The following is a 24,430-nucleotide window of genomic DNA, read 5'->3' on the forward strand; positions in this document are numbered from 1 at the left end:
GTACAGCCTAGATAGGTATAGCCAGAGAGAAATTTTTAAAACTGGAAATTAAATAAATCTAAAGAAAAAACCCATACCGAAGCATACAGAGACAAAATATAGAAAAGAGCATCAGAGCCAAATAGGATGTAGCAAAAGTTAATCTATCTGGATGGAAAGAAGTGAGAAAATGGAGCATAGGAAATATTTGAAGACATAATGAATGACTGAACATTTTCCAAAAACCAATGAGTGACATTCACCTACAGATTCCAGAACCTCTACGAAGCCCAGGAAGGGTGCATGCAAACCACACCTGGGAACATCATGGTTAAACTTCTGAAAACCAAAACCAAAAAGAAAATCTTAATGCAGCCAGAGAAAAAGATATATTACCTCAAATGAGCAATAAGACAGTAAGCTGACTTCTCAATTTTGACAGTGGAAGACAAGAAACAATAGAGTATCTTCAAAGTGCTTAAAGAAAATGTAGGAAAATTGTTCATAAATGCATTCAAGGATATTAATTAGATTGTAATTTGTTGAATGAAATGTTGGAAGCCTTTCTCCCTCTGCACCTCCTCCCTGCTTGCTCATTCTCTCTTTCTCAAATAAAGAAATAAAATCTTGAAAAGAAAAGGAAAGTTGGAAGCCATTTAAATATCCAACAAGAGGGACTGATTAAAAATACTTACCTCATCTTTGGGTCATGGTATGTAAAAATGTTGCAGGTACTGGAGGGGATTATGCTAAGTGAAGTAAGTCAAGCGGAGAAAGACAGTTATCATATGGTTTCTTTCATTTGTGGAACATAGGAAATAGCAGGGAGATTGGTAGGAGAAGGAAGGGAAGAATGAAGTGTGGGGGTAAACAGAAGGGGGAATGAACCACGAGAGACTATGGACTCTGGGAAACAAACTGAGGTTTCAGAGGGGGTTTGGGGGATGGGCTAGCCCAGTGATGGGTATTAAGGAGGGCACGTATTGCATGGAGCACTGGGTGTTATACGCAAACAATGAATCATGGAACACTACATCAACAACTAAGGATGTACTGTATGGTGACTGACATAATAAAAATTTTTAAAAAAATGTTGCAGTTATATTGTTAAGTGAAAAAAAAAGCGGGTTACAAAATAATATATAACATAGGCTCTCATTTATATTAAACTTAATATAGTACTTACTATTTAAATATGATTTCATGTAGTATTTTAGTATTTAAATATGATGAAGTATGGAAGGATAGGCACCAAAATACTAACAGTGATCTTTGGGTAGTGGAATTATGTGAGGATTTTCCACTTTCTTTATAATATTTTTATAATGACCATGTATTATCAAATGAAGATATATCCATTTTTAGAAAGGAAACAAAACCAGTTGATACGTTAAAGGTTGTGTTCTATGTTCACCCTGGGCCCACTGTGGATGTGCGATCATGGATATTGTTTAGTGGATCCCATTACCTCTACTGAAAGAAAGTCTGCAAAGTAAGGGTCAGGTAAAACTCCTAGACTCAGATCCCTTAATACCCTGGTCTTCCTAAATCTAGGGAGAATCAGTGAGAACAATGTCCTTTGATCCCTGTGGTGACTCTTATTTTATAGAAAGCATCTATCAGTGGTCACCCTTCTCTAATTTAGAGAAACTACTTTTTTCAAAAGTAAGAAACTTAAGAATACCATTAAGACTGGGTTAAATTTTTTAAATTGTTTTTTTCTGCTAAAATATCAGCCTATATTAGAATATAACCTGCTCCCTAAAGATAAGAAACTACCAGTGTTCCTGTTTCCTAAAGATAAGCTAAATCCTCAGCAGTGGTTAAATTGCGGTTCCCTGGGTCCAGGGCAGAGAGTCAGTGCAGTACTGTTGATTGCTTACATTGGCAACACGTCGTGCATAATTTGGGGGTAATGAAGCATCCTTCAGGGTAATAAAGTCTGAATTGTCTTTATAGGCCGAGAGATCCGTCTGCCTCTCCGAATCAAAGGGGAAGGAATGGGACCAAAGATTCACTTCAACTTTGAACTGCTGGACATTGGAAAAGTTTTCATTGGATCTGTACATTGCTATGAGGTAAGCACTAGAATTGTTCATTGAGACTCAAATTGTACTTAGCTTTTTAGGTTATTTTGTATATGTGATTATTGATGGAAAATGTGTCTGCCATTACTCATACTCGGACTCTGGAATGATCTGGCTCTTCCTCCTCCTCCTAGCCCTGTTGAACGTTTTCCCTCTAAATGTCCTCAAGGCAACGAAGCCATACTTTTATTGGTTTTATCTTCATCATCGTGTGGATTGCAAAGGGGAAAATCATCATCTTCTCCCCATCTGTTTAATGCTTGTTCTCTGACAACATAAATCCTGCAGACCAGAGGAGAGAGAAGCTTCCATGTTTTCCAGAATGTCCTAATAAGGATAGCTGTTTTCACACTTCAGAGTCTTCTCTGAATGCACTTAGTCTCCAATCCATGATTAAAAACCAGTCATTGTACTTTCTGGAACTTTCTGTTTGAAACTTCCCTGCTTTGTCTTTCCAGTTAGATAGAAAATGATCCTTTTGCAAGCTGTACTCATGGGTTCTTCAGGATCAAACTTACTTCAGTGTCACCTCACCACTGACTTTGTACCTAGGGTACTTTTTTTTACATTATATCAAATTGTAACCATTGAAACTTTATTTTACAAAGATTCAGAAACTTTAAGTGTTTGTGTTTCTCTAAAGGTAGTAATAAAAGCGGTTACTTAGTGAAAAATAGATGTCAGGTTCCATGCTTTCTTGTGTGTGCACATCTGTCTACGTGTGTTTAGTTTCTAGTCCTTACAAAACTGTGAAAGGCAGGTTTTCTTGTACCTGTTCTCCAAACGAGCAAGAAGAGCCAGAGAGTGGTTAATACCATCTACGACATCATCCTTCATGCATGTTGAGCACAATACCAGTACTTTTACATTCATTGGTTTGTTTGGTCCTCACTAAACCCTAGGGAGTAGGTACAATGACTATTTCCTGGTGCTTCAAGAAGTTTTACTAGTTAAAGTAATGCTAGATACCCTAACAAATACAAAGATCTCTACTCTCTCAGACATGACAAGTCTATTTCCTTGCTTACATAAAGTCTCAAGCGAGCTTACCTATCAGCTGACGGCTCTCCGCCAGCAAAGCGTTGGGCCCTTGGCTCCTTCCAGCTCATAGCTCTGCCACCCCCACCGTGTGGCCTGCAACATGGCAGCCTCACATGTGTCATGCGGGTGGAAAGGGAAGGAGCAGGGAGAGATGCACTTTTGTTGGAATTGGCCCTATAGGTGGCACACGCCCGTTCATTCACGTCCCATCAGCTGTACGTCGCTGCATCAGTAGCTGGGAAATGCAGTCTAGTTGTAAGCACGGGAGCAAGAGGAAGTGGGTTCAGTGGATAGCAAACCTGACTCTGCCACGTCTGTTAAGTAACTTGGCAAGGTTGTTCAGCTGGTAAATGTGAACGAGCACTGGATTATGAGGGCCCTGTATCCTGGGAAGACAAGGCTTTTTACTGCCCTTTCAACCCCGGGGCTCTCACCATGAGCAAGTCCAGCCTACAGCCAGCTCAGCTCTCCGCCCACCCTAACCTTGGCATGGGAGGCAAATGCCCGGTTGCTGCTGAGAGCTTGCTACTGTGTCCTCTATCCCCACATTCACTAAAGTAACTGTGCCCTAAATGGGACGATGTGAAAGGTAAATAGAGATGTCAATGTCATAATGAGATGGAATGTACATAAGAGCATGATTTAAATGAAGAAATCGGTCACATGACTGTCATGAACTGAAAAATGGCACAGCTACTATGTTGCATTCAGTGTCTTTTGCATTTTGAAAAAAGGGTCGCTTTGGGAGGAAAACAATGTGCAGTGCTTCTTATGAAATTCACATTCTGTCTGTAATTTATCCAGTGTGAATTTCCCTTACATCTCACAGACTGTGTCTTGTGGATGCCACATCAGAAAAGGACCTTTAGTTCTGATGCAAAATGGATAAGTGTTCTCTGAGCGTAATAATAATTTCTTACACATATAACTGAAGTGTATTGAGGCCACCACTTCCCACCCTCCTAGATTTGACCAGGAAAGTAAACCACAGCCAGCTAAACAAGTGTTAGATGAGGTGCTGCCTCAGACTGGACAGTTCGGAGAGCTGCACGTTGGCAGAGAAGGACATGGTAAGGTGCTTCTTACAGGAATATTTTGCACTCTCTGCGTATTTAGTGCTGGTGCCTCATTGCATCTCTCTTTCAATTTATTATGTTACCTACTTGAGACGAATTTGAATAACTAGCTATTGCCCTTAGTCATTGCTGAGCTGAGCAAACACGTAAAAAGTAAACCACAGCTCCAAGAGTGTACGCTGTTCCCCAGTGTAATTAGAAGGAAAACAAGGTGAGGCGCTAGTGTAGATTTCTCCTCCCCAAGGGATTGGACTGCAAGGGTCAGGCAATCAGAAGATCTCAGAATTTCGTCCCAAATAACTTGCTGGATTCTGCATACACATGAAGGGTCTTTTTCCCAGGGGGAGAGGAATCACATGCATGTTCTTGAACATGGAAGACCTGGTGCCTTATACAAAATCTGGGTAAAAATATTGCCGTTAACCAAAAAATAAAAAGGCAATCTGTGCATCTCTTTAGAGAGAAAAACAATTCCCTTTGAGTGGAATTCCCTTTGAATGACCACTAACACCTTTGAGTTGCCTTTAAGTTACCACTAACATGTGTCAGTCACTTCTTAAGCGCAGGCAAATTTCAAACCCGTTCGGTGTGGCACTGAGAATATAGATAGCCGTTGCTGTTGTTTATAAGCACTCTTTGTGAGGTACTCTATTCTAAGAGTTACATAAGTTAATTTCACCTTCACAGCAATCTGAGAAGTTAGTAGTAGTTACACTTTACAGATGGAGAAACTGGGGCACAGAGAAACAGAGCAAGTTTCCCAAGGTCACACAGCTAGGAAGTCAATGGTAAAGCTGGGATTTGAGCCTGGGCAATTTGGCTTCTGAGTCCCTGGCCATAATCACTTTCTACATGGTCTGTTTAAAAGGAATGAAGGGTGAAGCATGAATTCTATGACCAGGGAACCTAAAACTGAGTGAGGGAGATAGGAAATGAATGCAAAAAGATGAATAAAATATCAAGCAGCAATTAATTAGGTATCTCTTTTGGCACATCATCTGTCTTCTCTTAGGAGAGGTGGTGGTTTTCCTCTGCAAAGGCCCCTGACTCTATTCTACACGTGCTCTTGATTCCTTCTTCTTTGCTTCTCAGGAGGCAGCCTGAGCTGGTGGACGCCCCACGTCCACCCAGACCCCATTCCCTTGGTAACCCAGCCCCCTTCTCTTACTACAACAAATGCGTGTGCTAGCTACTGAGTATGCATTATCCCGTTTAATGTAAATACCCTGGGTCTCCTCTGCCATACTTCCCACAGCTTTGCTGCCCCCACTCTCACTGCTCACCCCCAATCCTCTCAAAACAGCAATCTCAGTCAGCTGCTATGTCGTCCGTACTCACTCACTCCCTAAACATTTGGACTCTGGATTCTGCAGTCACACTCCATTGGCGTTCCTTTCTTCTTCAAGGGCGGGGATGGCTTTTAATTAAAAATCAAAAATCTGTAACATTTTCTCAGAATTTATTCCCCTTCAGCTCTGTCCACATTCAACCCCTTCTGGAAATTCTCCTCCCTTGGCTTCTTCTAGGTTCCCGACATTGCCCCGCTTACCTTTCTGTACATTTCTTCCTGATCTCCTGTGCTCTTTCTCCTCGGTGCTTTGAGTGCGGGTTGAAGGCGGTATGTAAATAGAAGAACGTGCTGTCCACCTGTTCAGGTGTAAGCATTGGCAAGGAACAGAGACTGTCTTAGAAGCCCAGGAACAGAGCTGCATGGTTAAGGCACAGGCTCATCAGACAGGCACCACGGGGGGTGGGAGCAGGAGCGATGGACTGAGCCAGGTGTGGAGAACTCTGAATGCCAGGCAGGAGCTTTTTACATGTACTTACCTAGTGTGCAAGCAAATATGGGCCCATGGTATACAGAATTAAAACATTTCTATAGTAAAACAGTTGCTTACATAAGCATCCCCAAACAATAGTGTCGTATGCATGCAATAGAGTTTGAGGTGAAAGTATCCCCATAGAATGAAATCTAAGAGCACAACAAGGAGAATCTTTGTCCTCTGGAATCCACGGTGATGTCTCGTTCACATTCTCCAGGCTACACTATAAACATAGGCTTAGGTAGTTCTTGCTCCTCTATTCTGACTTCTTATTTTTCAGGATGTCACTTCTTCTCAACCTTCTCATGCATATAAGATAAATACCTGCCTTCCCTCAGTTACTCTATAGAGTATCAGAAAAAGGCATTTAAGGCTCCTTTTCTGTAGACGCAATTACAATCAGCATTTATAACATGACTATAGTACATGTGAAAACTCTGTTCCAAAGAGGATACTAAAAACACAAAATTACTTCTGTATTGGGTTTCTTATCTTCACACCTTCAAGGCAGAAGACTGTTCATTTCTCCCCTGGAGTTTTTCTCTGGCTTTAATTCCTGTAGCTCTCTATGTGTTGGTATTAAACAGTACAGCCACATGCTTATATGAAAATAAGTCAGATGTCCATGCTCTATCTTTGCATTCTTGGCTTTTTATTGATACAGGCAATACTATCCAACAAAGGCAGCATTGATGCCCTCTTCAACGTGATCCCTCCGACTTCGGCTTTGGGGGCCTGCTTTATTTTCAGCCCCAGGGAAGGCATCATCGAACCAAACGGAGTCCAGGCAGTCCAGATCTCTTTCAGTTCTGCCATCTTGGGAAACTTTGAAGAAGAGTTCCTGGTCAGTGTGAATGGATCCCCTGAACCTGTGAAACTGACCATTAGGTAAGATATTATCTGTAACTAATGTGGAAGCTAACTGAAGCTTTTATCTGCTGCTTTCTTAAACTTCAAAACCAGATCCTGTCTTGGATGTCCATAACTATCTTTGCTGGTAGGAACACATCAAAATAATGGAGTGTTTTAAATTTTCACCAGCGTTTACATACTCAGCACGTGTAACTTATTATTGTAATGTGGATACAGATGCTGTTTGGGGATCTAGTTTTTCTACAAGCTATAGCTTTATAAAATAAGGACTTAAAACATTAAGCTAGTTCCTAGTTACACTCTCTGTTTTAGAATATTTAGGGAAAATAAATCATTACAGTAACACCTGGATAAAATCATCTTCTGGACTAGGCTTTCACTATTATCCCAGTTTCTCTAAACTTTCATCTTTCATTTTTATTTTAAGGAAAATTTTTAAATGCTCATACCGATAATACTCCAGGTATTGTAAAAGAGTCTACTTACAGTGTCAGTCGTCCAAGGCTAGACATTTGCAGCTTTTGTGCTACAAGTCCTTTGATGGCTTCTCCAGCTGTTTGTGATAATTGAAAGTCATTAATAGTAGAGTTTGTCCTCAGGTTTTAAAAAGAAGTTCTCTATGACCAACCCATTGGGCAGATATACAACTTTGGTTCCCGGTGCTTAGAAAGATCATGTCTTTAGAACACATCACAGATCCTATTTGGATTTTCATAGCGACAGGTTGTTAATTACCTTGGCAGCCTCTCTTACTACGGTTACTGTTAGCAGGACCTCCTTCCGTCTACAGCTAAGGCCTCCCTTGGGGCCTGGGGATAACATAGACATTGTGGCCTGAAGAATCCTAGGAAAATTTGTTGGTGTCATGATATCTACTGGAAATTCAGAATCTCAAGATAAGCCTAAAGGTTATTACCGCTTCTTTCAATTCTTCCACCTAAGTGTCCCTGTTATGGAGTGAATTGTGTCCTCCCAAGCTCATATATTGAAATTCTAATAACCAGTACTTAAGAATGGGACTGCACTTAGAGATAGGACATTTAAAGAAGTAATTAAGGTAACATGATGCCATGTGGGTAGGCCTTAATACAGTGTGACTGGTGTCCTTATAAGAACAGGCACACAGATAGGAAAACTCCCTGTAAAGAGAAGATGGCCGTCTACAAGCTGAGGAGGGAGTCCCTCAGAGGAAACCAGTCCTGCTGACATATTGATTTTGGACTTACAGCCCATAGAGCTATGAGGAAATAAATTTCTGTTGTTTCATCCACTCAGTCTGTGGTGCTCTGTTATGACAGCCCTAGCAAACGAACACAGCCTCTAACAAATAAGGAGAGTGAATGAATGTTTGTGTCTCAGGACTGCTGTGGCATAGCTGAGACAGACTGCCATAATCATAAACTTTTTTTTTTAAGTCTCAAGACCTACCTGAAACATTCAGAAGGTATTTATATTTTCTTCCATAATACATCAGTGTTTGTGATAATAGAAAAAAATCAGCGCTGCTGTCTAAATATTTGAATAACATTGACTCTTCAAGAAGACCCACCATGCTCATCCTGGCCCATGGTTGACATCCTTCAGTGATAAACAGAACATGAGGAGGACAGGAGTAATTTTTCACATTGTATGAACTCTAGTTCACCTCCCACCTCCATAACAATTAACATCTCGTGACAAGCAATGGAGGTGGTTATCTGCAGAAGCAGGAAGAGCAAACCTGCAAATGCATCCCCCCATCTCCCTTTCAGAGATTGTCTGATCCTTGAGGGTCCTCAGTAAGCTCCAGCAGATCAGCTCTTCAAAGCCCCATCTGACTTCCTGACTTCAAGAGGTATCGCTCAGAATCATGAGCGTCCTCCACAACATCCAGCATCATTGATGGGCCTCTGTCCAAAATGGGGAAGACAAAACCTTAAAGCTCTGCTCTTACAAATAGTCAAGATAAAAATAACAACCACTCTGGGGCGCCTGGGTGGCGCAGTCATTAAGCGTCTGCCTTCGGCTCAGGGCGTGATCCCGGAGTTCTGGGTTTGAGCCCCGCATCAGGCTCCTCGGCTGGGAGCCTGCTTCTTCCTCTCCCACTCCCCCTGCTTGTGTTCCCTCTCTCGCTGGCTGTCTCTCTCTCTGTCAAATAAATAAAATCTTAAAAATAAATAAATAAATAACAACCACTCTATCTAAGGGTAAGAGCGTATAGGGTATTAAAAGACTGTAAGTTTACTTTTCATGTAGGGAAAAGGAAAATACTGGACAAGACAGGCTAATTCCTGTCCTTCAGGTTGAATAAGAAAGCCCATCCCAATTTCATGTGGCCACTCCCTAATTAAGTGCAGCCTAATAATTAGTACTGCATTTATTGATACACATCCGTACACACTGCTACTCTATTAGGAATAAATGTGTATTTTGGATATCCACTGAAACTTTTCTCGAGCACCTCCTACATGCAAGGTTGTATATTGGGTACAGTGACTGGGGAATTTGAGTTTGTTAGACATTCCTGTTGCATGAATCCTACTGTCTTAACCTTTGACTCTCTGAATTATTTTTCCAAGTTCAGGATGGATTGCCCATTCTCTCAAATATTCCCCGAGCTAACTAAAAAATACAGTAAAAAAAGTGACAAGGTAATTAAAAGGCTACCCTAAGAAAATATCTGTTTAACACAAAAGAAGATAATGGAGAAAAAGAGGAATGAGAAGGCATTAAGACATATAAAAAACAAGGAGTAAAGTGTAAGACATGAATCCTACTTTATCAGTAATTATATTAAATGTAAATATAGTTAACATTTCAATTAAAGGCAGAGATTGGCAGAATGGATTTTTTAAAAACCCACAAAACACAATCCAACTATATGCTCTTTTAGATCCCAAAATATGAAGAGTTGAAATTAAAAAGAATGGGAAAAAATACACTAGGCAAACAGTAACCAAAAGAAAGCTGTACTAATATCAGACAAATAGACTTTAAAATAAAAATTGTTACTTGAGACAAAGAGGGACATTTTGCAATAATAAAAGAGTTAAGCCATTAAGGAAATATAACAATTATAAGCATATACGCACCTAACCCCCAAATATGTGAAGGACAAACTAACAGAACCAAAGAGAGAAATGGGAATAGATTAGTGGTTGCTTAGGGCACAGGGTGGGGGCTAGAGCATTACAGAGCTGTGATATGTATCTTACCCACATTACTGTTCTGCGCCATTGGTTTGGTGATGTGTCTGCTCTGCCTCATTCATTAGTAGGAATTTGGTGATAAGTTAACCACAGCATCATTTGCTAAAACCCAGGGGTTCGAGTCTTGAAAAAGAACTCTGAGAAGCACTGTGATAGACCATCATCTCGTGGTTTTTTTAAGTGCCAGATTCTGTACTTGACTTAATGCCAGTTTATGGTTTTTAGGACTTGTTGTCTCCCTAGTTCCTGATTGTTATTCTGAATTCACTGCATTCTCTACTCCCCCAATTTGTATTCCTGCTTTCAGAGGCTGCGTCATTGGACCTACCTTCCATTTTAATGTTCCTGCTCTGCACTTTGGTGATGTTTCCTTTGGTGAGTATTTTTCCATTTGAAGTTAGAAATTGAGTGGAATTACTTTTCTCTCTACATGGAAGGGGGAAGGTTTTCAAAGAACCTCTCACCATTTTTTTATGGGTAATAGCTAAAAGAGTCTGGAAATGTTCTCTCCTTCCTCTGCAGCAATGCATTTTGGTATCATTTCCTAGTTTATATGTGGAAGTTATAACCATGACCTGGGCACTAAGAGCTGTTGGGTCGTGGTTGCCCCGGCTCTTCCAACACTGGAACAATGGAAAGCCTTAGACTTCACACTCCTATCTGAATGTTCTGAACACTCTGTCTGCCTACCTACCTATCTGTCTATAAGATTTATTTTTTTATTCTAGAGAGAGAGCACAAGTGGGAGGGGCAGAGGGAGAGGGAGAGAATCTCAAGCAGACTACACACTGAGCAGGGAGCCCAATGCCAGGCTTGATCTCACGACCCTGAGATCATAACCTAGCCGAAAGCAAGAGTCAGACGCTCAACTGACTGTACCACCCAGGTGCCCCCCTGAACACTCTATTTATATGAAGATTCTGATTTGCCAGTCTGGTTACACAGCAACCTGTTCACAGAGATGCTCTCAAGTTTCAAGTGAATTCAGTGGTGGTTTGACTCAGGTGTTCTATCACTCCAAATGGAAGATGTCTATATTTTTGTGTTGTCTTCTTGCTCAGTTACTTCCCTGAGTCATTTCCTCCTGTCTCAGCATTTCCAATAATAAAAACGACTGCATTGGCAGTAGAAGTGTCCATTTATTGGTTCTTTCTTGTATTCCAGACACTGCTAAGTGAATTACATGCACTACATTTAAACCTTTTAGCAGCTCTTTGAGGAGATGCTATTTAGGAATCCCATTCTGGAGCTGGAAGAACTGAGCATTCGAACAGTTAAATAACTTCCCATGGTCACACAGCAGTGGCAGAATGAGTATTTCAAATGAGATCTCTCTAAATCATGCACTGTGAACAGGGGTAATGTTCCCCCAAAGGAACAAAAACTGTTTGTTTGGCGCTGAAAAAAAAGAAAGCATAGATCTAATCAATGTTTGTCATCCTCCAAAGTTCAGCCCCATGCAACACAATCTTATTCCTTAGTACTTAATTTTTCTCATTAGGGAGAAATTAGTCTAATTTAAATTATATATATATATATATATATTTTTTTTTTTTTTTTTAAGATTTTATTTATTTATTTATTTGACAGAGAGAGAGAAACAGCCAGCGAGAGAGGGAACACAAGCAGGGGGAGTGGGAGAGGAAGAAGCAGGCTCCCAGCAGAGGAGCCTGATGTGGGGCTCGATACCAGGACTCTGGGATCACGCCCTGAGCTGAAGGCAGACGCTTAACGACTGAGCCACCCAGGCGCCCCTAATTTAATTTATATTTAATTAATTGATTTCATTGAAAATTAATTCATCACAAGGTTTCTTTTAGGAGGTGGTAATAATTTAGAAAAGGCTGAGAAACCCTAGTCTGAATCTGTAGTCCGCAATCCTTTCCATTTTTCTTTGTTTCCTCCATTTTGAATTTCAGTTCTTTTGCTTCAAGTAGGCCCATCTACTTGGGGAAAATTTTTTTTTTACAAAAATATCTTTTCTTTATAAAAAGCTGATTTATAATGCCTTTATCAGTTGCTCTAACATTTCACATTTCCTAACATATAGGAAGAGCTATATAAATGGAGTTGAATGTGTTTATTACCATAGAATATGAAAATGGCTGGAGAAATTTTAACAAATTTGTAGGGCATTTTAAGTGATAGAGTTTTTGAAGGAAAGTAAGAGCGACCTACAACTTGAAAATTGTCTGATGGCCAACTAAGACAGACATACTCTCTCAAGGGGTTATAACTGTGACTGATCCACAGTAAGAGGTGAATTACTTACCCAAAGATCTGTGCAGTTATCCTCCAAACAGCTCAGCTGAGGCCGCAGAGAGGTCTGGGTGACTGACGCATGCAGTGTACCCTTCCACAGGCATTGAAATACGAACTCCAACACAGAATAGTTGGGAAATGTGCCCTCTATCATATTGCCCTGGAGGCAGAAAGCAGAATCTAGATAAGCACCTCAGTCTCTCCAAGAAATCTCATACTGATTCATTGTCTAGAGTCTGCCCTATTGCTCACCCTTGAAAGGTTAATGTCAATATTATGCCAATGACAAACCAATTTTTGAGCCCCAAGAATATGTGAATCCAAACATTAAAAGGCATCAAACCCCTAATAGTACATTTCAACAAAATATGGCAAACAGGAAGTGTATATTTATGCCCAAGAGGTCATTGATTTATTCAAATTGGCAAGCTCTGGGTAACACAGTGGGTAAAACCATTTATGCGTGCTCCAAAGCTAGGTAGGTTTTTTTCCCATTAATGTCTTCCATTTGGTCTGTTCTTATCCCTAAGTATACAGGAAAGGCCATTATTGGGTAATTAAATCATTGTTCCCTTGAGCTTTAAAGATAATAATCAACAGCTCTTTCTCATGTTTGGTCCAGCTGGAAGTTTTGGTAACTAGCTTAGGTGAAAATTAGAAACAGCTTATTTTGCTTTAGTTGTATAACATCTTATTGAACCGTTTGGTGATAAGGCAGCTAGACAAGAGGCAGAAAGACACTGCAGACCCATGACCCAAGATTCCCCAGGTCTGAGATGTGAAAACTTATCCCTCCTAAGTCCACCTTCAAAATTCAAGTTGCATTTTTTTGAGTCTGGATATCGATTCCTTAATCTTCTCTGTCGTGTGGCAGGAAATGTTAACAAAAACATACCTTTTTGCTTGCCAACAGGAAATCTAGGGCTATTTCATTTTCAAAACCAATTGGGTCAGTTAATTCAAGCTACTTTGCTGTGCTTCTGGATTCTGCACTGTAAAAGCCAAAGTCGGAGACAATTTTGTGATACATTTTCAAAAATTTTTTATGATAATCTCTTTAGTCCCAAAGTTGGAGCTAGAGTTCTCTCGTGACTCCTACCCAAAGTATCATTATTTCTCCAGGAAGATTGGCCTCCTGTCACAAAGGAACATCATCCATGGAAGAGTTTTTTTACTGGAAACTTCCTGATTACCATCTCACATGTGCAATTAGGGCTTTGATGAGGCAGACGAAAGTAAACATGTTATTGGCTCAGGGATGAAAGACCAATAAGGGTGCATATAGTTCCAGATGCAAGAGAAATTATCTGTTACAGGAATAAGCCAGGGATTGGAGGAATTCTCTTATTTATTTCAGGATGACTGGCATATTGTATGGAGTTAAACAAGGTTTTGCAAAGACTTGTAGTGTTGGGGAGTACATTGAGCTAACTAAAGTTGGTAATATTTTCCCCATATTGTCATTAAGGCCCATTCTTGAAGAAGTGTCTGTTTTAGTGTAGAGACATGGCTTTTATTTGCTTAGAGATGAAGATTCTAGATTTGGCATCAGGGCCTGTTGGGATTAATGGTGTTAGATTATTATAAATACACTAAAGTAGATGAGAGGTCATAGTACTGTTGGTTGGTATCTGAAATGTTTAAAGAATGGCTATAAATATTTTGATGGTAGAATTGGATGTTGGATGACATATCTAATAATTAATTAGGTTGACTGAAGCTATAGTAGCATGAGAGAGTCAGATTATAGAATTTGGGTGGTGATTGTCCCTGAAGGATTACTGAAGCTTTGATAAATCCTCAGATTCATCAGAGTACAATGGACCAAGTAACAACTGATATGCCAGGTGATAGACCCAAAGGGGCAAGGTCACTATTTTTCAGGAGCTGCAAGAATATGTTAAATGAGAATAAGGAGTTTAGAAGGCTCCAGGTACTCAGTGGACCTGACCATTGGGTAATTTGGTCAGAGAAGGTAAGGTTTGAGGGCAAAGTTGCTGGGATAAGTATAGGGATTAAAAAAAAACAGCAACATGGTAGTTATCTTCCATGGCCCAGGTATGAACTGGTCATGTTTCCCTCAAGAGGAAATATTTAAATTGACTTTAGGAGGGTGTAAAGTAAGGTGTAAATTAATTGTGGTTGTCCCTTAGGATCTTAATTGCAATGATTATAGAAAGATCTTACAAAGGTTAGCAGGAAAAAAATCATAGGAAGCATGAGGAAAGCCTAAACCCAATAATATTAGGATTTGGTGCAAGCAGAAGCCTAGGAGTAACACTTGTATTAGTAAGGACCCTTCAGTCTTTAATCAAATAATATCCCCTTCTTTAGGCTTCTTAACAAGTAACATGGGGTTTACAGGTAGTTGTGCAAGGAATTGTTCTAGCTAGGAGGTTGAAACTGGCTTTGTTCTCGGAAAAACTTCTAGCTTCGGGAAAATAGTCTGAGCAGTGGTTTGGAAGGACGCATCTGAATCCTTATATGAACTGCTTCCAGAGAACACCTTACGATGTAAGAACGCTTATCCCATAAATGGTCAGGTGAAATAAGGGTGAAGGATCTATAGTTTCAAGAGTCCTTGCTGGGAGAGTTCAGAAAAGTCGAATGCAGCAATACATGATTGTGAAACTGACTTTCGAGCAGTTTCCCTGGGATTTCCAAGAAAATCCTTCAGGTACGCTTAATTAGGCAATTCTTTTTCCATAACCAATCTCTTCCAAGTAGATTGGCAGGTGGTATCGCCAAGGAGATACAAGCGCGTTTCCTCCAGCAGCCCTAATGTGTAGACAGAGGCTCAGTCATGGGGATCTTGAGAAGTAGATCAGGTCAAAATAGCCCCTGCAGTGATGTAGTAACTACTCCAGAGACCAATTGTGTTTTGTTGCAGTGGGGTTCAAGGTAGAAAGAGTAGTGTTGCCATCTAGTAGAAATATACATATTTGTTCTCCTCTTGCTCTGAAAGTGGTAGCAGATACAGTGGCCACATCAATAATCCAAAATCAGAGCTCAGTTTATTTCTTGCCAGGCAAGGAGGATCCATATCTCTTAGAAAAGCACCAGGAATCTCCCCGAACTGAACGTAAGAAGGCTAGATTTAACATGACAAAGTAGCTTTGTCTAATGGAGGTAAAAGCCGGTGTGTTAGTCTCTGGCAGGCTCAAAAGCAGATTGTAAAGTCTCTCTCGGGAGAGGCTATTATTTGATTTCGTGTCATCGACCCTGAGAGCGCGAGCCTCACACAGGTCCAGGATGAGTTATATAATGTCTTGGCAAGGCTCTAGGTCACACAGCGGGGAAAACCACACAGGCTTCTCCTTTCACACGTTGGCAAATAAAAAGAGCAAATATGATTAATTTTCTTGAAAAATCTGTATTCTATGCAAAAATTAAATGCTAAATATACTTTTGGAGGACTATTCACCAAACAGATAATAGAGGCTGCTTCTTGAGAGGGTCCTGGATGGACATCAAGGGATGGTTTTATGTCTGTTGTTGCTAAATAGTAAGTGCATAAAAGTATTCGTTGAAGGAAAGAAAGGAAGAAAGAAAAAGAAAGAAATGCATTCATTGATTGTCCAACTGAAGACTGTATCAGGGAGAGGTGGTGTTAAGCAAGTAGTGATGAGTTGCATAGACAGTTCATTTGAGAGGTTTGACAATGCTAGCCAAGGTTGAAGTTCAAGAGGCTCTTACCTCACATTTTTTTTTCCAGGCTTCCCTCATACCTTGATATGTTCCCTCAATAATACCTCCTTGGTCCCCATGACCTTCAAACTGCGTGTTCCTGGGGATGGCGATGGCCATAAAAGCATTTCAAGTTGTGATCAGTATTCAGACTACAAAAGACCATCTGGAAACAAGGACGAAATACCCATAATGAAACCAAAAGAATTTACCATCACTCCCAGCAGTGGCACCATTCGCCCCCAAGGATTTGCTGCTATCAGGGTAAAGTGCACAGCCTTCTAGCACATATGGCCAAGGAGCCAAACTCTCAAATAGTTACTAGGACCACAGCTAAGGTATGCTTTAATTGCCCACCGTCAGTGGGAGGGAGTGCCTCTAATTGGAAAAGTGGGCCTGTAAGGCAATAAACTACTGGGGCCAAAGAAACCAGATGCAAAGATATTGGGCAAAAAGAACCGACACTGCTCTAGTGGATTTCCATCAATCTAGATGCATTGCCTTCACCAGAACAATGCAGTCTAGTGAACCGTAGTGCAACCACTGCTCTATATAGACAGTACACCCACTGGTACAAATATTAAAAGATTTAAGAACTCATTGATAATTATATCCTACTTTCCTTCAGAATCAAATCGTTCATACCAATAAAGGTCCAGATTTGTGCCACAGATGATACACAGTTTATTTAGATTTTTAATACAAATCTGGGCTTCATGGTGAATGTAGATGAGATATTCCTAACAGTGGTTTATATTTAGACCCACCGTGTGATGCTCTGGTTATGGCCACCAGCAGAATTATTTCACGGCTAACTGAGAAAGGTTTTACTGTCCTCCCTCACTTACTTTTGCTTCTTCAAATAGTTAGGTCTAGCATTACTGAAGGCTGATAAATTGAAATTATTTTATCTTTTCTGGGAAAGAAAAAATAAGACTTCCATAGCTAAGGTTGGTAATTTTCTCTTTAGTCATTATTCTTGGAATATTTAATTCAGCTATGGTCTTACCCCCACATTTGTTTTAAATGTTTTATAATATCTCACTGTGAATCCACTCATCCTCAATCTTTTCTGGGAGTTTTTGGCTCTTCCAAGAGCTTCTCCGTGGACCTAATGAAGTTTATAGCATATATCTTTATAACTTCTCAGGGTTGTGGTCTTTGTCTGCTTGGGCTGCTCCTTTTACAAATACTCAAGACTGGGTGGCTTATAAACAACAAGTTTATGTCTCACAGTTTGGAGGCTGGAAGTCTGAGGTCAGGGTAACAGAATGGTAGGCTTCTGGTGAGAGGCCTCTTCAGGTTGCAGACTGCTGACTTCCTGTGTCCTCGCATGGTGGGAGGAGCTGGGAGCTCTGTGGGATATTTTTTATAAGGGAACTAATTCTGTTCATGAGGGCTCTAATCATGACCTAATCACCTCCCACTGGCCCCACCTCCTAATTACTACCACACTGGGGGAGTAAGATTTCAACATATGCATTTTGTTGGCAGGGAGGGAGACACAACCATTCAGATCATGGCAGTTCCTAGCTGTGACTTTCCCAGGAAGAAGTGCTGTTGCAAAGAATTTATTTTGTACTTACTGCTCAGCCTACACGTTACCTACCTTTCCTTTTTGCCTCTCGCACATCGCACAAGAAGATTTTAGAAGCCACAGCATCCATCTAGCAGCCTTCTGCCAGAGCCACTTGTTCTTCTGCCTTCTAACCATAGCTGGGAGATAGAAAGAGGGCTTCCTCGCTGCAGGCATCTCTGCACGCTGGGGCAGCTACTTCTCTCCGAATCTGACAAGTTTGCTTTCCAAATCAATGGCTCCGTCATTTCCCCTTTATATTTGGAAAAGCTTTCTCCAAGCTTCAGTTTTCACTCCTGAACTATATTTCAACCATGTCTGTGTAGACTCAAATTTGCATCCAATGATTCCCTTTGCAACCAAGAAAAAATTTTTAATTAGTCCTTCATCCATAATTTATAGATAGAAAAGCTTTCACCTATGCCAGAAGCTGTTCTCTACACTTTGAAGTATCTCTCCCACTACAAATCATCTTTAAGCAATGAAAAATTGTGACAAGACTTCAACAGCCTGAATGTAACATTTCACAATAAGAAATAAAAAACATAGGGTAAAATATATATACTGGACACATAATTGTCCTTGAGACCTTTATTTGGAGCTTCCTGTTTTCTGCTCTAGTAATGAATATGGAGGGTAAGGGAGGAGACAAGATTTTGATTTTGATTTTTTTTTTGAAGATTTTATTTATTTGTCAGAAAGAGCGAGCACAAGCAGAGGGAGCTGCAGGCAGAGGGAGAAGCAGACTCCCCACTGAGCAATGAGTCCCAGTGAGGGACTTGATCCCACGCCCCTGGGATCATGACCTGAGCTGAAGGCAGACACTTAACGGACTGAGCCACCCAGGCGTCCCAGGATTTTGATATTTCTTAAAAAGAAGACTATGTAGTTGACTCCTTATGCCATTTTCTGGAACTGACATGGTTATGTTCATTTTTTTTGCTGTAGGAGAAACAGCTATACTGTTTTATTGGTGTATTGAATTTTCATAATGGATACAGCCCAGAGGCATAGAGAACAATTTAAATTGGGTAATTAGAGTTTGTTTAATATGGCTCATCCTTCAGGGTCATTTTTCCCCTGATGCAGGTATATGACTTCTTTGATACAGTCTTCTCAGAAATGAGCAAACCTATTATGCTAAAAGCCACTTGGTTTCTAACCTGGCCTTTGAAAAAACTCAGCAGGCCCTGACCCCGAAATGTAACTTGTTCCACTAAAAATGTAAAATGCCATACATTCTATGATAAAGTACTTAGAAGCCGTACTCATCGGTGCAGCCCTCCCCTGCTCCTTTCCCCGCTGCACAGAGGGAGAGCTGGCCTTGCAGAAGAGCCGCTTTTCACCTTTTTCTTTCCAGGTGACCTTATGCTCCAACACTGTGCAGAAATATGAGCTGGCCCTGGTGGTGGACGTGGAGGGCATCGGGGAAGAAGTGCTGGCGCTCCTAATTACCGCGAGGTATCACCCTCACCTGCTTTCGCTTCCCCAGTCTCCCCTGAGCCGCCGGTAATGGGCTGCCTCTCCTAGAGGCAGCACGCCTGCAGTCAGTTCACCCTGCATTTGTTCTGCTTTCCTGGGAAGGGAAGCTGAATCCGATATTCAAATGACAAAGCTTTGAAACAGCCAACTGCACCTTTGGTGGAGATAAGAGAAGGGATGTGTGTGTGTTCTGCAGCTGTTAAGAATAATAGTTCTTTCTAATGGTCTGAGTTTCCAAGTATATAACTAAAAAGGTTTTAGCAGGAAGAGGCAACCAGTTGCTGGTTTTTATTTTTATCTTTAAATATAGTACTCCAGGGTTATGTCCAGAAAGAACAGGGCTCACAGCCCTGCAGTGGGAGATCCATTTAGTGAGACAGTCCTGCTTTGGGACACTGTTACTATGACTTAAATGCCCCCCAGATGCGGCCCTCTAACCACATCAGCTCCTCAGAACTATCCCCACCTTCTCTGTGTCTTAATAGAGGCAGCAGTGGGCTCTGGGGCCAGGTGAAGATCCTGGCTCTGCCATTTGTCAATTGTGTCTCCTTGACCAAGTTACTGTCTTTCTGAGGGTGAAGCATGACACCGATGATGACAGTGATCTAAGTAAATAAATAAAATCATTGGCCACAGTTTTGCCAAAGCAAACAGGTGTCCAGGGCTGGGACTTCAGGGGGTATGTATGAAAATGCCATCATCTACATGAAATTACTTAGTAAAACCTTGATAACACATCCATCGCTAGAGTTTAGGTCTCATGAATTGTGGAAGATGTATCGTAAAGGACTTGAAGGTCAAGGCCTTGCCATGGTCTACTTACTGTTCCTTCCAAAGACCTAACTAATTATTTTGTTTGTTTAAAAACAGCCAAAACTTTCATCTGGTCCTTTCTATACCCAGGTTTCCATTTTTGCCTAGTCTTGCATTTCTTTTCTTTTCTGGGTGGGTTTAATCTGATATTTAACCCCTCTCAGCCCCCTGTCCCAGCAGGTATCAATAGGAAATCCTGAATTTAAAAAAAAGTGGGGAAAGGGTCTTAAGCAGCTATGAGTTTCATGCCACGTCTACTCTGTGACCCACGTCAAATACTGTAAGTCCTATCAGCGTCAGTATTTCAGGTAGTAAAGGAGTAGCTTTATGAAAGTCGTCAGGTCAACTGGCAACTCCATTCCAGCTAAAAATGAACACCCATCCCATGCTAAACCTCAAACTTTGGGTTAACAAGACACTCTTTCATGTCATGATTTTTGGTGTAATCTGTAGGAACTGCTTGAAGACCCTCAACAAAAGAATTGCTTTTAGAACTTGCAGAGAGCAGGCAGTGCCAGCTTGCTGTGCCCTCTACCACAGGTTAATCAGCTCTCACTGAGTGAGCTCTTGCTCGGTGCTGTGGGCACTGTGCTATGCTATCCGTTCACACTGCCTCCTATATTTCCCACAACACTCTAAGAAGAGTTCATTACGCTAATGTCAGTCCCCACAATTACCTCCGTTTTACCTCTGAGCAAAATGGGACTCTGGGAGGGAAAGCAACTTGCTCAAGCTGGTACTTGTTAGGGTCAGTATCTGAGCCTGGCGCCGAACCAGATGCTGGTGCTCCTCACCGTGGCACTGTATTGTCACCGCTGTCTGTGCCAGTTCCGGCTCGAGCAGCTGAGCCTACTGATCCAAGACAGCTGTTCTGCATGGGAATTAGAATTATTACCATAATTTAGATGGTACGAACTGTAGCTAGTCCCTGGGGGACTCTGACTGGTCCAAAGTGTCACAGCTAGTTAGGACCCCATGCTGGCGGCATTGGCCCTATTTGACTTGGAAACTGATCCACTACCCTAAGGATCTTGCACTGTGGGCGCGCCTTGGCAAAACAAGGCCAAATATGGAAAACAATGGGAATGTTAGTCATTACCCGTGGAAGGCTGCTGTTTAAGGAGTCTTGCTTCTAGCCCTTTTTTGATTAAAAAGTGGTGAGTGGGGGCTAAGGGATAGGGATTACAGGAGAGAAGATTTGAAAATGATTAATGTAGTCATTTAGAGAAAAACTTTGTGACAGTGACAAATGGTGTTTAACTTGGGACTCTGCCTTCTCCATATGTAAACAAGCTCTCTAGCCTTTTGAATTCTTTAATGGGCTCCTTTCTTTGAGCAGGTGTATTGTACCTTCCCTCCGCATGGCTAACCCCGAGGTAGACTTCGGGCGCTGCTTCCTGAAGTACCCCTATGAGAAAACGGTCCAGCTTGTCAATCATGATGACCTCCCAGGATGCTATGCAGTCTTGCCTCAGGTGACTTACGTTATCCTTTTCCAGTGTTGATTTCTCTTCAGTTGGATTTTCTTGGTGAGAAAGAGAAACCCTTCTAAAGAGCCATATTCCTGAACACATGACCTTCTGTAATTCTGATTTTTAACCCTGGGGTAATCTGGGCATGGGGTCATAAAGCTGCAGCTGGATTGCTACCTGCGTGATTGAGTGGCTACAGGTGTAAACAGTTATTAATTTCCCAGGGACATTGCCTTTGATAAAGGAAGGAGAGGGTCAATTAAGGCAACATGCAGAAGTTCACCTGCAAATAATTGCCTATGAATTAATCATTCACGGGAAATGAGGCAGAGCTAGGAGTCTTCATTTATGGCCATGCCTGTGACTTGAACAGCATCACTAAGATACAGTAATGCAATATTTATAAATGGACTTCTTGAACTAGAAGGCTAGAGATACTACGAAAAGAAGAAAAAAGAAATTGTCTCCTAATGTTTTATGAAATGGATCTGTCCGCATGCCACTACCCCTAGCTAAGTGGGACACTAAGCAAGTAAACACATATGGATTAAAGATTCAAAAGGATCTGCACAGGTCAAAGTAATGGCAGGTTACTAATGGGATGCAATTTACCAAGCATGCATTTGGATTTAAAACGCTACTGCTCTGCAAGGACAGTACTCTAATAAAAATTCATGCAAAAAAAAAAAAAATCAAATGGAGTTTTTATTTTACTCTAGGTTCAAAATGAGTTCAAAGACCAGTATGGAGGCCGTGGAACCGAGGCAGGTTAGGCTGTATCTGAGGAACACAGTGGTCAGCTAAAGGAAGGAGATAGCACTGGTCAAGGCAGTGCCGGATTTTGTCCTCGGATCTTGGCATCATATTTTTTTAGTGGAAACATGAAAAAAAAAATCTTGTGTGGAGTAACCAGAATGGCAATCAACATCATCTGGAAATCCAAGTTCAATGAGAAGCACAGTGTTTAATCAGGAGCAGAAAAGACTTAGCTAGGATGAAATAGCCCCTACTCTTCACTTGTTGAAGGGCTATTATGTAAAAGAGGAAATTAGAATTATTCTATGGGCTTCTCTGAGACAAAAGCAGAAGCCAAGGCTTGGGTTGATGGGAGACAACTTTTCCAACTTTTAGGTGATCAACAATGGAACAGGCCAGCCTTGAGTAACATACCATCATCTCAAGAACTCAGAGCAGAGCCTGCCCCTACAGTGATGAGGGAGCATTTTCTGCACAGCTGGGCTGGGAGAAGGGTGAGGTGCTTGCTTTAAGCATAGAATTAGGGGGGAGCAAAAAAAATCAGTCATCAGGATAAATCAGATTTTCATGTCACATTTTAAGAAATCAAAATTAATGCAAAATTAAAACAATCAGAATATTAGAGAAAGACAGAATCAGCATTGCTGATCTTCCCTTTGGCTTCAGGCTCCAATAAGTCTGGCAGAGCACTGGCGCATCAGCACACTGAGTTAGCTTAGGCCGTGTTAGGCCAGCCCAGATGCACAAAGACCATGGCGAGGGCGTCTCTGGGCAGGTGAAATCTGTATGCTCTGTCTTTCCAGGACCTGAGGTTTCCCAGAAGTACCCAAACTTATTTAGCGATGGGATTTTTAAAGTTGTATTTGTTGCTGTTTTTCATAAAAGCTAGTGGGGCGCCTGGGTGGCTCAGTTGGTTGAGTGGCCAGCTCTTGATTTCAGCTCAGGTCATGATCTCAGGGTCCGTGTTGGGCTCCATGTTCAGCGGGAGTCTGCTTGGGATTCTCTGCCCCTTGCTCTGCTTGTGTTCTCTCTCTCTCAAATAAAATAAATCTTTTTTTTTTTTTAAATATAATTGTTACAGAGCGGAGTTTGGAAGAATGTACAGTGGTAAATGCTGTTTAATACTCATTCATTCATTCATTCAACTACCTATTTTGCCATTTAAAAAAACACGTGCTGAGTATATGTTTTGGGCCAGGAAATGGGCATATATCAAGGAGAGGCCCTGGTCGTGCCCTAGGAAGTTGACAGTCCATGGAACAGATGGACACATAGATAGTACACACTGTGGACCAGGACTGCAGGATGCCCCCTGGGGACAGAGGAGAAGCCCTGGGTCTAGAGCATAGAGTGGGGTGAGGTGGGGGGTGCACCTGCAGGTGTTCAGGATGGAGGTGCAGGTCAGTCAAAGGGAGGGGGCCTTCTAGGAAGAGTAAAGCAAGTGCAGAGGGCTGGAGGTAGGAAGCAGTATCGTGTGCTCAGGAAATACCGGGAGCCACTGTTGACAGAGCACAAAGGAACCAGGTGGTGGGGGATAAAGCGTGAACATGTGGAGGGCCATACCGGGGAATTTGGCCCAGGCACTAATTCGCACTGCGGATAATTTCAGCATCTTGCTGAGTTGTGCACTTTGGATTGGGGCTTTATGCACACCGTGCTTCCCTTTAGCAGAATTGAGGTGCTCATCCCATTTATTTGCCTGAAAGGTGACACACTCTTAAAGAACCTCCATGGACTCAGGACGACACTCGTTTCAAAATAACCTAATATGCTATTTAATTCACACCCTGCCAGGGGCTTGCTTATCCATCCGGCTTGTCTCTCCCACCAGGTATGTGGAGACACGCCTGCCGTGTTACTCTCCAGTCCCGTGCCCTATGGAGTCATCCCTCCCCACGGCGCCGTTCACATACCTCTGGCCTTGGAGACCCAGGTCACTGGGGAATATAGGTCCACAGTTTACATCTCGACCTTTGGGAGCCCGGACCCCCCTATGGTGAGAGCCAGTTTTCAGAATTACAGTTAAAATGGCTGTTCTTCTTGCGTACTCCATATTTGCGTATTTTCCGGTTTTACATTTTCACTCTGCAATAGTAAAATACTAGGGCTGTGTTACCTCAGGAAACTATCTTCAGATCCATCTAAAAGTAGTGTTGTTTTTATAGCATTTGTCCTTTTTAATTTTTTATTTATTTTATGTTTTAATTTGTACATTTTTTACGGTTTTTTAATTTTGTTTTATTTTAAAATTTTTTATATTTTAATTCCAGGATAGTTAACATATAGTGTCATGTTAGTTCAGATGCACAATATGG

The 24,430-nt window shown here is 41.4% G+C and overlaps 1 protein-coding gene across 1 annotated transcript in view; it reads left to right on the forward strand.

The window, feature by feature from the left end:
* The window catches only part of HYDIN (HYDIN axonemal central pair apparatus protein), a 375,249-nt gene that overhangs the window by 156,950 nt on the left and 193,869 nt on the right, over nt 1-24,430 (forward strand). The window contains exons 11-17 of the mRNA XM_057314225.1: nt 1,939-2,057; nt 6,671-6,894; nt 10,375-10,442; nt 16,045-16,280; nt 18,953-19,053; nt 21,227-21,362; nt 23,947-24,111. Of these exons, the coding sequence (XP_057170208.1) occupies nt 1,939-2,057; nt 6,671-6,894; nt 10,375-10,442; nt 16,045-16,280; nt 18,953-19,053; nt 21,227-21,362; nt 23,947-24,111 (1,049 nt within the window). The remainder of the gene's footprint in view (nt 1-1,938; nt 2,058-6,670; nt 6,895-10,374; nt 10,443-16,044; nt 16,281-18,952; nt 19,054-21,226; nt 21,363-23,946; nt 24,112-24,430) is intronic.

This window comes from Ursus arctos, unplaced genomic scaffold, assembly GCF_023065955.2.
Source record: "Ursus arctos isolate Adak ecotype North America unplaced genomic scaffold, UrsArc2.0 scaffold_19, whole genome shotgun sequence".
Lineage (NCBI taxonomy): Eukaryota > Metazoa > Chordata > Mammalia > Carnivora > Ursidae > Ursus > Ursus arctos.